Below are 13,701 nucleotides of genomic sequence, written 5' to 3'. Positions count from 1 at the left end.
AAGGTCTTTTGTGGGCCTGTGCTGCTACTTTAAGGATTGGGATACTACTTCAGAGCCAGTGAAAATGCAACACATTAAAAAAATAATAGATGCAACTGGAGAGAGACCATCTGAAAGCACAAAAAAGGCTTCATGCCCTTTGCTGAGTCATGGAGATTACTGACAGACCCTCTGGTCAGTGTGGGTGTGGTGTCTTTACTTCCCTGCTGAGAACTGTCTCAAACTACACAAGTGAAATGATTCACTTTGTGCAACCTCTTGAAGAGTTTTCAGCTACTTGCTAGCACCAGCCTAGTTTCTGTAACACAGAAAACACAGGGATTTATCTCTCCTGTCCTTTAGCCATCTGGGGTTTCCCTGCAGTCACCAGAGGATAGCAGTCTGGCATACTGGCCTCTTCTAGGGTTTGCTGAGAAAAAGCAGGATTTGTTTCTGTATATTAAAAGTGCATTGTGTCTTGCTCTCTTAAAAAGGTTAAAAGAGACGAGGAGCACAAGCTTGTGAAATCCAATGTTGTGAATGATGATGAGGTGGTTCGTGTTCCATTAGCTTTTGCAATGGTCAGAATGATGCAGTGTCTCCCCCAAGAAGTGATGGAAGCTAACCTACCGAGGTAAATGCCAGTGGAGCTCCTTAAATGCTGTTCACTGTGCTGGGAATGAGTGCAGGCACCTTTCTCAAGCTGTGGTTATGTACAAGGCTAAAGTCAAGAGGAACATCCCAACAGACCTTAAATACTTCTTTTGGTAATTCCTATTCCTAGTGACATGCACCTCTGCACCTCAGCATTTGACTTCTGTAAATCCTTACCTAAGAGCAGAGCTGTGAATCAAGGTGCAGAGGCGGGGATGGTTGTGCTGGGGAAAGAATAATGTACACAAAGAAAGGGCAATCAGTAAAACACCCTGACGGACAGTAGGTGTGTGTGTATGCCTGTAAAACCTCTCTGTGAGACTGGCTGTGAGTACAGCTGTGGTTCTGAAACAGGCCTGAAAAGCAGCCTCCTTAGCAGCATAATTATTTCTGCTCTGCTTGGAGATGAACTAAGCTGTCTCTTTGTTTCCAGCATCCTGCTGAAAGTCTGCACGTTTCTGAGAAACAGATTTCAGGAAATACGGGACGTTGCCCGTAACACCCTCATTAAAATCATGGAAGTGTTGGGAGTGCACTACCTTCTGTATATCTTAAAGGAGATGAGGTCTGCGCTCATCCATGGGTACCAGGTAATGCTGAAATTCTTCCTCTTCTGCTTTCTGTAGGCTTTTTTAATGTGTTAGGAGGAGAATTCAAAGGGAAGTTGCTATTGAAATTGTTTTGCACAGATAGAATAGCTTGGTATAATGCAAGTAAATACTGTTGCTAATGCCTACATCAGTCTTTGTTATGCCAAGTGTCAAGGGTCTGTACCCTCAAAGAACTGAGAGTCTAAGCTGTTTTCCTGGTGAAGAGTTGAGGTATGAAGGGGAAGGACAAATTTCTGGTTCCAGTAAGATTAGAGGAAATCTCTCACTGAGGTCATGAGGGCTAAGCAGTATCTGAGGGGAGTTGCCACGGAGACTGCACATACAGTATGTGGTGATGCTTGTTGAAGGCTTCCTAGATCCAGAGCCAAGGCTCTGACTAGTAATTCATCTTTCCTCTTTCCATGGTTTGGGTTAAGAATCATTTTTCATGTGCATTACCACAGTGGAATAGCGTGAGCTTCTAGCTGCTGTAACAGTGAAAGCACCAGTTAGAGCAGCCTAAGTATATCAGTAAGAGCACTGGGGAGAGAGGAGATTCCAGCCCTCTTGCCAGTACATGGTGGGACAGGGATCCTTTTCCTGCTGCCACTACATGGATTCTCATCCTCCCAGTGGCTTTTTTTTTTTCCTATAATGAGAGCTCAAGTGCAGTGTGTGACTTGTGATGTCTCTGCTGTGGGAGTGTCCCCATCCAGTATGATTAAAGAGGTCAGTGCAGAAGTTTGGAAGCATGATGTGTTCTCTTTTTCTCTAGCTCCATGTGCTGACTTTCACTGTGAACCTGTTACTGAAGGGCCTTACTACCAGGCTCAGTGCTGGTGATTTGGACCCCTGCTTAGATATCCTGATTGAGGTAAAAGCTATTTCAGACTGAAAGAAAAAAACATCATGAAGTGCTTGGGACATATTCTAGGAGGGGTTGGTGTAGATTGTCTTTGACCTGGTGGTAAACCAGGCTGTTGTGTGTGCACTGCCAAGGAAGGAGACTGTTTTATACTGAGGCATCTAGAGAGGAATCCAGAGAAGAGAGAAGTCAAGTATCTCTGGGGCTGTATCCTGAGCCCTGCATCTTGAGAGGGGATGGATTCAGGATTAAGACACCTAATAGTGTTTTCCTGTACTCTAAATGGCCGAGCAAGTCAGCAGACATCTGCTCAGTGCAGTCCGCAGAGCCCAGGAACTCAGCTGGCCACACAGATGGGGTATATTGGGATGTACTAATCTGACTGCAGTCCCATTCCTTGTATCACAGCACCACAGAGGGGTGTGAGAACAGTGTTCTCATCTGGTGTGCTTAAACTAGGATGTTCTACGTTGACAAAGGAAAGATAAACATGACTTGTAGGAAACCTGGAGAATCATTTTTTCTGTGAGTGGGGGAAAAAGTGTTGTTCTGTTGCTACTGGAGGAACCTGCTTTTCTTCTCTCATTCACTTCTCTTGCCTGTTTTGCAAAGATTTTCAACCAAGAGTTGTTTGGGAATGTAGCTGAAGAGAAAGAAGTGAAGGGAATTGTCTCCAAAATCATGGAAGCCCGCAAAAACAAGAGTTACGATTCCTATGAAATTCTTGGAAAGTTCATAGGAAGGAGCCAGGTGACAAAACTTATTCTGCCACTGAAAGAGGTAAGAAAAGTCAGCCAGAGTCTGTCTTAACTTGGAGCACTTTTGATTTTGTTCGGTGATTCTAGACCCTCTGGGTGGCTACTTTGAAATCGCCTATGGAATCTTGCTTTGGCTTCCCATTTTCCTTTGGGAAAGCAGTGTGCAACCAGCTTGTACAATGAGACTTTACTGTTGATGTCCAGGGCAGGGAGTGGCACTCTGGGAAGCTTTTAACTGCTGCTAGACTAGAAACATCCCACTTTGAGTTCTCCATGCACTCTCCCTCTGCCCACTCTTATCTCCTCTGGAGCTTTGAAGTCCTGCAAGGCTGCTCTGTGGTTTAATCTCTTGTGCATGAAGGAAACGTCAACAAAATGTATCCAGGGTCTATCCATGTGCAATAATGGCCTTTTCAAAGATGCAGATTTTTTAGCAGAGTGCAAGCTCACACAGGAACGGAGCCCTGGTTTGCTCATTAGCTCTTGTGTCCTGGTGGCGATAGGTGAACTGGCTGGAGGCTGACAAGAGTCTGCAGAGGAAGGCAGGGATGTCGGTGCAGAGCTGAGGCAATGGGATGCTGTTCACATAAAGAGCTGGGGACTATGACAGCATATGATGAGAGAGAAATTGCTCTAGTTTTTCCCATGATCTCTGAATACAGATAACAGATGATTGCCATCATGCTGCCCTCTTAAATTCTCATGGTTGTACCTTTGCAGACTCTGGAGAGCACTACAAGCTTGAAGATAGTCCGGAAGGTGCATGAGGCACTGCGTCACATCATGGCAGGGCTGATTTTCAACTCAGACATGAATGCAGAATCCCTCCTCCTCCTCAGTCATGGTCTCATCAGTGAAAATTTGCCTCTGCTCACTGAGAAGGCCAAGTGAGTTCCAGGATGTAGTTCATATGGTCTGTTATTGGTTGGGAGGTTTGCTTGCAGAAATGGCAGTTCTGAAATCCAACTGGTCAAATGCGTGAGAGTTTCCTTGCTTTCATTCCCCTTTTGTTTTCAGTGTAACTGAATTATTTGGGCAATCAGAGAGCAAGGAGAAAGCTCAGTAATGGGAGTTAGCATTTGCTGAACTCATGGGAGTCTACTCTTGCAAGCGCTCAGGACCTTCAGCAAGGCTTTTTCACTGTCTGATGAGTTGATAACGTACATTTGGATGTTAGGATGAAGGGACAAGGGACAGTGTTTAGAAGCAGGCTGCAAACATTTCGATGGGGCCAGGAACAAGAAAAAGTATGGGCTTTCGCTTTATGGCTTTGCTGCTAGGGCACAAGATGAGGAGAACCGTCAGATTTTCTCTCCATCTGGTGGTGTCACTGCTCAGAGCTGGGTTTGGGTGTCCTGCATTTCCCGTTACGTAGGCCAGCTTTCTCTAGGATCTGACAGCTGTTTGCAGACTTCTTGGAGCAGTGTTTGTAAGCCATCAGTAACTGAAGTAACTATCAGTAAATGAAGAGCAGTGGGCAGTGGCAGGAAGTGTATTTGCTTGAAGATCAACTTCCAAAGTTGATCTGTCCACTGAGAAGAAAAAAGTGAGGGTGTTATATAAATGACTTTGTGTTTGTTATCTCTGGAATAGTGGCATTGTTCTCAAGTCTGAGTCCCATCTATCATGCTGCTGTCAAACTGGTTTTATTTCATTGTGGTCCATCTGTGACTTGCTTTTGCTTGCTGTGTGCAAAGCACGCAGCAGAGCACAGTTTAGCTCTTTTTACTTCCAACAGCAAGACTCTGGATTGGTTGATACCTGAATATTTTCCTTTGCCATAAATACACTGCTTTTCAGGAAGAAAGTTACCCCTCCTCCAGATCCTCGGCTGCAACCAGAGAGCTGCCTGCTGCTCCAGCCCACTCCCACAAGAGGAGGGCAGAAAGCACGTGTCAGCAGCAGGACTAACACATATATCCTGGTAGATTCAGGACTTCGGGTAAGGATCTCCTCAGATACAAAACTTTGCATTCAATATTTTATTAAGAGAATGCAAAGGAAAGTATTCTGGGTATATTGTTTTACTAGCACAGCCATTAGCCTTAACTTCATTTTGCATATTGTTACTCCAGTAGTGCTTCTTAAAGAGCTATAAAAAGTGCTCAGCCTGTTGAAATATTTGGGTGGGATTTGGCATAAATTCTACTATAACCTGAAACAGTGGTGGGATCTTACTTGACTCTTTTGATTTCCAGCCTGACTTTGAGATGAATGTTCTGATTTTTCTATGACAGCTACTGCACATGAGCCTGAAGAGGTCCAAAGTAAATTCTTCTGAGGAACATGCTTTGGAAATGTTAGACCCTTTTGTTCAGCTGCTTATAGACTGCCTGAAATCTATGGATGTCAAGGTACAGTTCTGAGCTGTCCATCTGTTCTGTCTGCCCTACTAAGAAGAGTCCTGCCCACAAATGTCATCTTGCAGTTGACTTGCAAGAGGAGAGAAAGCCACCCGTTTTTCAAACCTGATTTAATAGGTGTGCAGATTAAGTTGTTTGAGGACATGTAATCAGTCCCAAGGGGGAGGAAGGCTTGTGGCTGATGGAGAACTGAACGCTCTGCTCCATGTCATAGGTTCAACTGTGGGCAAGTTCTCCTAGTGCATGCTCATACAAGGAATTTACAGACTATCTGTGAGGATGTTCATGAGATCCTGTAGCTGCTGGGAGCAGTGTTGTCACAACTGTAGTTTCTTTTGATTCACCTCCAGTGTCTTTATTCCTAGCGCTGTAGGCAGCCACTTTTTGGGACATCTTTTGGTTTGAGTGAGCCTAGGGAATCTGTTAAACTTTGAGTTTCCCAGGAGTGGAAGGCATGCCTCATACTCTATCAGATACTTGGAGCAGGGCTTTCTGTGTCTTGAAGGCAGCTCTGCTTCAGAAAGAGTTCTTGCCATGTACAGGAACAGTGCTGTGTTAATGTCTTTACCTAGTAAAATAGAAGTTATAGAATACTGGAGTGGCAGATAGTGCTTTTAGAACTGAGAAACCCTTTGTATTACCTATGAATGGTTTGAAAGAGGTTGGGTTTGCTAGCTAATTGCCTTTTACCACAGTTATAGATAGCCTGACCATGTCTGTAAAAGAGGGAGAAAAGAGTTCTCTCAATGTCACTGTACTCACATGCTGTCCTTTGGCTCTTTCTTCCAGGTGGTAACTGGCGCTCTGCAGTCCTTGGTATGGATTTTAAAGTTCCCTTTGCCTTCTGTCAGTACGAATATGGAGTCACTGATCAAGCAGCTTTTCCTCTTGCTGAAAGAGTTTGCCAAGACAGGGATAGCCAAAGGCCAGAATTTCCACCTTGTTGTGAGCTGTTTCAAAGTAAGTCAGACCCAGCTCTGCTCGTTTCTGCTTTAGGATTAACTTTCTAGAATGAGACTCTTCCAGCTGCAGATCCCTCCTGCAGCTGTGCCTGGAGAGGTAGTTTGGAGATCACAAGCTAGTGAGGAATACATGGCCTTGCTGATTGTTTCCCAAGTACAAACTTAAAGAAAGTTGCTCCCTAAAAAAGCACAGCTTGCATCTGAAGAAATGTTTCTATAGAAACATTTGCCTTCTTTCTTCCTTATAGTAGTATTTTGTTCCACCTGAGTAAATTCTAGTAGCTGAAGTGAGACATGAGAAGGGGGCAATTCACTTGTTTAGTTTTTGTCTCAAAATTGCCATCTGAAAGCAAAATGTGATGAGAATAGTGTTGGCCACATGTTCTAGAGCAGCAGTTTGTCTTTTCAAGCTGAAGTGGTATAAATCAAGTCAGACTTTGGTGTGGACTTTTATTTTATGGCGCCATGTGTATATTGACAATGTGCAATTTGATTTTGCAGTGTGTTACAATACTTGTGAAGAATGCAAAGAGTCAGATAACAAGCAAACAGCTCCAAGTGTTGCTTGGCTTTGCTGAAGAAGACATTTATGATTCATCACGCCAAGCCACTGCCTTTGGCCTTCTCAAGGTATTTCTGTGCAGCAGTCGTGGGGGTTCTGTGAGCCCCTAGAATCTGTGATTCTGCTTCCTGGTGAAGGGCTGTACATTCTCACATCAGGAGCAGGCTACAGAACGCTGTTAAGGCTCTCTGTTATAAGAGGGGGGAAAATCAGCAAAGCTTTACTGTTTGACTTGTAGTCACTGTTTAAAATTGTTTGGGAGGCTGTTTTATACATGTGCATATAAAGATGTATTTAGATCTGAGTATGTTTTTGCTAAAGAATCAACATCTCTGATCATTAGACCAGGTATTTTGTGTTGCCCAAAAGAAATGGATCTTGATGTGTAAGCCATCCTTTCTTTTTTCCTTTGAATTGCTGTGTTTGTGTGTGTGAAAAAGTCAGCATTAAGGTACCACCTGAGGCCAGTGTAGTCCAGGTTATGTGTAAGCAAATGATGTGACTCCAGCTGTGCTTTTACGTTTTCAGGCTATTTTATCCAGGAAGCTGATTGTCCCTGAAATTGATGATGTGCTGCAGAAGGTTGCCCAGCTGGCCATCACGGGTCAGAGTGAGCCAGTGCGAGTCCAGTGCAGGCAGGTTGGTAGAGTGAAGAGTCTCTCACTTTATTTACAGCTGTGTAACAGGCTAGAGGGCTTAGTGTGGCCATCCCCACTCTCACAGACATGTGCCTTGGCCCTTCTGAACCCTGAACTCCATTTCCCCTTCTTTACTGGTCTTTATTCCCCTTGTTATCTGGCTTTAGTTCTTGTGACTGGTGCATAGCAGAATGACAGACTCCTTGCCTATAGTGAGACTGTGGTGTGCCTTCATAGAACTGTAAAATTGTTTAGGTTGGAAGGTTCCCTTAAGGTCATCAAGTCTAACCCTTAAACCAGCACTGCCCTGTCCACCACGAAGCCATGTCCCCAAGTGGCACATCTATACTTCTTTTAAATACTTCCAGCCAGTTTTAAATAGTCCACCACTTCCCAGGGCAGCCAGTTCCAGTGCTTGACCACCCTTTCAGTGCAGAATTTTTTCCTAATATCCAGCCTAAACTTTCCCTGGCACAACTTGAGGCCATTTCCTCTTGTCCTGTCACTTGTCACGTGGGAGAAGAGACCAACCCCCACCTGGTTACAGCCTCCTTTCAGGTAGTTTTAGGGAGTGATAAGGTCTCCCCTGAGCCTCCTCTTCTCCAGGCCAAAGAACCCCAGCTCCCTCAGCCACTCGTCATGAGACTTGTGCTCCAGCCCCTTCTCCAGCTTCTTCTCAGTGTCTTTTTTTCTTGTGATAAGCCCAAAACTGAACACAGTACTTGAGGTGCAGCCTCACCAGTGCCAAGTACGGGTGGAGAGCTGCTCAGCAGCAGTGACATGGTCCCTCCTCTGGAGGCTTTTAGGCCTGTGTAACTAAGCCTTGCTCTTTTTTGGACCCCAGGATAAGAGAATTTCCCACAAATCCACGATTGCTTCCCTCTACTGCCTCATTCTTTCCCAGGCAAAACCAACCAAAAGACAGAATTGGTTACTTTATCTCAAGCATTGGGATACAGGTGCAGTAGGAGCTGCACAAAATGCAGCTTTCGTAGTTACAGGATGGATTTTGAAGGATGCAGAATCTCTTCACAGATGCCTGTGCAAATCACAGTAGTACTTTGAAAACTGATCCTGTTCCAGGCATAAAGCTTGGGAGCAGTTGTTGACCCTTTGTGTAATAGAAACAGGATAAAAGGGATGATTCTTATAAACTTGCTGCTCCATCACTAAATTTTCTTCATAACCTTTTTACAAGCTTACCTGAGTGCTTATTTTAACTCCTCTCTGTTGTTTTTTCTTTCCAGATTTACTTAAAATACATTCTGGACTACCCCCTTGGTGACAAACTGAAACCCAATTTGGATTTCATGCTTGCACAGCTGGAGTGAGTTTGTATTCCTGACATCTCTGTGAGAACAGAACCTTGTTCTTAAATATGACTCTAGTGTGCCAAAAGGCTCTTTGTGATGAGCAGTAGGCATGGCTGAAGTCTTCATTTTCCTACATCTAAAACACTTCCCTTTTCCCAAGACAGGTTGTTTGATGAGGCAGATGCTTTTTTCTTATCCCTGTTTCACAGCTGATTTTGGTTTGTATCTGTTTGTAAACAAAGGTTCTGTTGTTTGCTTAGTAGTTAGCCACCTCCACTGGTTGTGGACCAGGTGAACTGAAAAATCTGGGACGAATAAGGGAAGGTGCATTTATATGAGACTGCTATCCCATGGCAGTGTCTCAAGTACAGTTGCAGGCACAGTTGAGACAACTGTACCAATTCAGCAGGGTGTTGTGTCTCCAACTTCTTCCTGAGCTTCACCCCTCCCTTGCTCAAGGTGACAGCAGTTTATCAGGTTCCCCAGCACAGCGTAGCTGTGCTGACTCAAGTGGGCTGGAACCCTTTGTGGCCTGTTTGTGTCCCTGTGCTTCATTCTCTGACAGACAGAGCTGATGGGCCTGCTGCTTCTCTTGTCCTAAGGATCAGGCCAGGTCTGGTAGCTGTTGTAGAAAGATCCCTATCAGCACATGTTTCTGGAATTGGTTGTTCTTGTAAATTGTTCACAACTTCATAGGAGGATTAACTCACCCCTGTTGGTTATTCCTTTATTTCTTCACAGGTATGAGTATGAAACTGGTAGGGAATCGGCACTGGAGATGATTGCATACCTCCTCGACATGTTCCCACAGGTAACCAGCACCCCCTGGTGTTCCAAGCATCAAGCAGTTACTGTGGTTTGCAGTAACAGCATTTTCCGAGCAGTTCATTCTGGAAGCACTTGCTAGTTCCTATTATCTCTTATCACGAGTAGAACATTCACTTATCTCCAAAGAACCTGGCTTTGCTCCAAAAGAGAAATGACATGCTGGAAAGTCTGCAGTACTTCTTTGCCTAATGTGCTCGGTTTGCAAGTAAAACAAAGCTGTGTCAGCTAGAGTTTGGATAAACTCAATCCTTATTTATGCCAGGAAGAAACACAACCAGTTAAGGAAATGGGGTAGGAATAGAAAGTGAAGTCTAGAGTTTTCTCACTGTAAAGGTTTTTCAATATTCATGAAAGATTAGTGACTGAACTGGTGTGTGATGTACCATATCTGGTTGGTTGGCCTGACAGGAGAGGAAGGGCTTCTCAGTGAGGTGGATCAAAATGAAAGCTAAAAAATAACTATGCATCTATACAGGATCACATATGCAAAATCCTAGGCTGCCTTGAAGCTCTGCAGCTGGAGCTTAATGGTGCATTCAGGGCACTGGGAGAAGTGCAATCAAGCAAGAATTTGGAAGGAAGAGAAATTCTGCACAGTAAGCTGAGCTTCAGCACTGCCCAATGATTCAGTATTTCAGATTGGCTCCTGGGAACTCTTTAAAGTGGCAAAGAGCTGCAGTCTCTGAGAGAAGGATATTTGGGTGATTGCTGCACTGCTGAGGGACTTAAGCCTGTTTCAGTGGGAGTTGGGCATGAAATTACCCTATAAGGTTTCACATTCACTTTGCTGACCCAGGGATATGGTAGCAAGTCAGAGCAGGGCTGGGCCTGCTGTACGTTCCCTGTGTGCTGCAACAACAGGATGATCCCATTTTAGCAGTTCAGCTGCTTTGACATGGAGCCCACTCAGGGCTAACACTGCTCCTGAATATAGTGCAGCAAATACCCCTTTTTTTCTCTTTAAATGCCAGAAGTTACTTGGGTATCTGTGGTTGATAATGGTTGTTTCTTTCTAGGATCTCCTGCACAAATACTGTGGGCTGTTTTTCCTCTCTCTTTGTATGATGATGATAAATGATGACTCAGCCAAATGCAAAAAGATGGCAGCTTTGACATGTAAATCTCTTCTCAGTAAGATCAGCAATGAAAAACAAGATCTGATGTTTTCGCTGGTCACAGAGTGGTTTCACAGCAAAAAGGTACTCTTTGGTCTTTTCACTGACCAGGTCTGAACTCTGTTGGAGGGCTGACTGAGATTAATAAGGCAAGTGAGAGACTGCTAGTACCAGATCTGGTGGGTTGGTGGATTAGTCGTTCCTGACTCTAGCAAGAAATGGTACAACTTCATAAAGCTGCACAAATACAGGGATGTGCTGATGCTGTAGGTCAGCCTACAGACTTCCCAGCTGCATTTTGCTGCTTTCTAACAGTTCCACTTTTGGGTCAGGTATTTCACAGTGTAGTCTTCTCTCGGGTTAGAGATTTGACCAAATTCCTTAAAGTTCCCAGCATTTTGTGCTGACTTTATCTCAGACATGCTTCATTCTGTTGCCAGCAACTGGAAGCAGCAAACCTGGTCTTCCAGATCTGCTGTTTTGATCTGGGTGCTTGGGTGATAAGCTGTCCTCTAGCTGAACCCAGGTTCTGTCCCTGTACACTGATAGAATTAGCATTCTGCAACATCTTGGTTTCCATCTTAATATGTTCAGTTTTGGTTTGTAGCTGTAAGCTGCCTGTTGCATTGTGAAGAGTTGCGAAGTAGCTCCCAGATCTCTGCAGTTGGGAACTGGGATGGAAAAGGTCTTCCGGCATTCAGGTTTAGGGTGCATTCCCAGGAATAACTTGTGCTGCCAGGTGCTTTTATGCCTAGCTGGCAGCATCTCCTTTTTCAATATACTCTGAAAACCAAGTTCTCTTAAGGTGTTATTGGTACCAGCAGAAGGTAAGTGTTGCTGCCAGCTCCTGCACTTGGGAGCTGCAGGGTTTGATTATAAAGAGTTAACAAGGGGTGTTATTTTTTGTGTGTCAGAGCTCACACAGGAGGTTGGCTGCCCAGGCATGTGGTTTGTTTGTTGAAGTGAAAGGAGTAATGTTTGAGCGGCGGCTTGAAGCAGTCCTCACTTTGATTGAACAAGAAATCAACCCAAGTAAATTTGAAAATGTAAGTAACTTTTCTCCATGCCTGAAGCTCAAGGAAAGAGAATTAAGAAAACGGAAAAAGGGAAGAAGTGTAGGAGAGATTTAACAGCTGGACTTATTTTTGTGTCTTTACTCAGGACTGAGGAAAGACACAGAACACACATTTGTTCTGAAAGGGACCTCACTGACCTAGAACCATATTTTTTTGCCTGTAAGCCCAAATTTGATGTCATATGTCACAGCACAAGGGGAAAAGGAACTTTGTAAAGCTACCTGGCCTGAGCCTGCAGCCATAAAGTGTAACCAGCAAATAGATATATTGCTCCTTGCAATGTGGGAAACGTGTCTGCTAGCTGCAGAGATTTGTGTAAGCATTGCAGGTCAGGAGTGCATGGCTTGTGACTGTCTGCTTTGTCCAGCGTTACCTACAGCTTTAACTTTCAAAGGGGTTCCCTTCCTGTACTTCAGACCATGGTTTTGTTGTATGGAAAATCTTTTTAGTGCACATGATTAACTCAGAATAACAAGGCTGCCTCAGGTTCTGCTTGGCATGTGATAATCCCAAAAGGATCCCAGTCACTGTGCCTGGAGAGTGGCCATGAATTTTACTAATGTTCAGCATGCCACCCTTGCACAAGAGAGAAGAGAACCTCAGGATCTGTAAATTGGCAAGAGATGAAAATAAAATACCTGCAGTGATGAGAAATTTGGTGTAATCTCATGCTGTGCTGTGACATGTACTGACAACTTATATCAAGCCAGCAGGGTGAGGACCACAGGCAGCACACACAGTGTTGTCATAACAACTCAGGGCTTCCCAGGTGATACAGGCAAATCTGCACTCAGCTGGGCTCTAATGATGAGAATCAAATCCAGACAAATACATGCACAGACATAATGTGTGTAATTACTTGCATTTAGAAACCCAGCAGTTTGCTATAGTAATGTCTGTATGAAAAACAAAAAGAATGATTCTAATACAGTCTCCTGCAGAGATTCTCTCCAGAGGAAATGCTTCAGTGGAGGTGCTTCTGTTCTGTTTATATTGGGAATTGGGTACGAGTCAGTCTTCTGGTTTTTTGAATGCTTGATCTGAAATTTATCTAGTGAGGATTAATCAGCGCTTCCTCAGGTTCTCATAAGTATCTTTCTTGACTTGTTGATTTTATTAGATAACTGAAGAGGAAGAGGAGAAGGCTGCAGATAGGCTGCTATTCAGCTTTCTTGTGCTGGTAAAAAAGCTAATCACAGAGTGCAACTTGATTCAATTAACCAAGAACAGTGATGTTGTGAGCAGTATCTGGGGTAAGTATCATTACGGACTTATTACAGCTGCATTACAAGAAAGATTTCTTTGTGTGCCTTGTGGTTTTTCACACGCTAATATAAATGACTGAACTTTGTTATACAAAGTTTCCATTCTGCAAAATGCTAACATACAGCAGTTACTGGGCAATGAAAAAGAAGCTGTAATAGAAAGGTTACATGGTTGATGAAAACAAGACACCCTCTGTCTCAGTTGCTGGGACGTACTTTCTATTACCCCCAGAGCAAATAGTTGGAACTATTGCATGTTTCACTATAATTACATTCTCGATGAAAAGATTGAGCTCTCCTGAGAAGATGAGATTTCCTTGATCATACATACCAGCCAGAAAGTGATGACACATGGTAATAGTGCTCTAAATACTGTGTGTCTGTCAGGATGTGAAGACCTGAAAGTTACTTGATTCAAGCAATTTCTCCATGTGTGAGAGTATACAGTATCAGGCTGATTTATTGGCATTTTGTTGCCCTGATTTTAATTGCTTCATTTGCTGCAATCAGAAGACCTGGTATGGCTGGTTATTGACTTTGAACAGTCCAGCCTGCCAGGTGCCTTTAGTGAGATAGCAGATAACCATTATTATCTTGGATTTTGGTGATGGGCAGCTTGGACAGAGGTGACACAGGAGGGCAGCTCCATTTCTTCTCTGGAGCATCTTCAGCCTCTCTCCAGGAGTTTGATATGACCATCAGCAGCAGGGCCAGCTGACACGAGTCTCACAGC

At 44.0% G+C, this 13,701-nt stretch overlaps 1 protein-coding gene across 1 annotated transcript in view; it reads left to right on the top strand.

The window, feature by feature from the left end:
- UTP20 (UTP20 small subunit processome component) overlaps positions 1 to 13,701 on the top strand; it is a 64,397-nt gene that overhangs the window by 45,814 nt on the left and 4,882 nt on the right. The window contains exons 42-56 of the mRNA XM_048300667.1: positions 474 to 613; positions 1,067 to 1,223; positions 1,999 to 2,097; positions 2,701 to 2,868; positions 3,567 to 3,733; positions 4,647 to 4,788; positions 5,084 to 5,200; positions 5,999 to 6,169; positions 6,673 to 6,801; positions 7,262 to 7,372; positions 8,619 to 8,698; positions 9,426 to 9,495; positions 10,529 to 10,711; positions 11,542 to 11,673; positions 12,824 to 12,956. Of these exons, the coding sequence (XP_048156624.1) occupies positions 474 to 613; positions 1,067 to 1,223; positions 1,999 to 2,097; positions 2,701 to 2,868; positions 3,567 to 3,733; positions 4,647 to 4,788; positions 5,084 to 5,200; positions 5,999 to 6,169; positions 6,673 to 6,801; positions 7,262 to 7,372; positions 8,619 to 8,698; positions 9,426 to 9,495; positions 10,529 to 10,711; positions 11,542 to 11,673; positions 12,824 to 12,956 (1,999 nt within the window). The remainder of the gene's footprint in view (positions 1 to 473; positions 614 to 1,066; positions 1,224 to 1,998; positions 2,098 to 2,700; positions 2,869 to 3,566; positions 3,734 to 4,646; positions 4,789 to 5,083; positions 5,201 to 5,998; positions 6,170 to 6,672; positions 6,802 to 7,261; positions 7,373 to 8,618; positions 8,699 to 9,425; positions 9,496 to 10,528; positions 10,712 to 11,541; positions 11,674 to 12,823; positions 12,957 to 13,701) is intronic.

The sequence above is a fragment of the Corvus hawaiiensis genome, chromosome 4 (genome assembly GCF_020740725.1).
Source record: "Corvus hawaiiensis isolate bCorHaw1 chromosome 4, bCorHaw1.pri.cur, whole genome shotgun sequence".
NCBI lineage: Eukaryota > Metazoa > Chordata > Aves > Passeriformes > Corvidae > Corvus > Corvus hawaiiensis.
The sequence above is the reverse complement of the archived record's forward strand: the minus strand, read 5'-3'. Positions and strand labels throughout refer to the sequence as shown.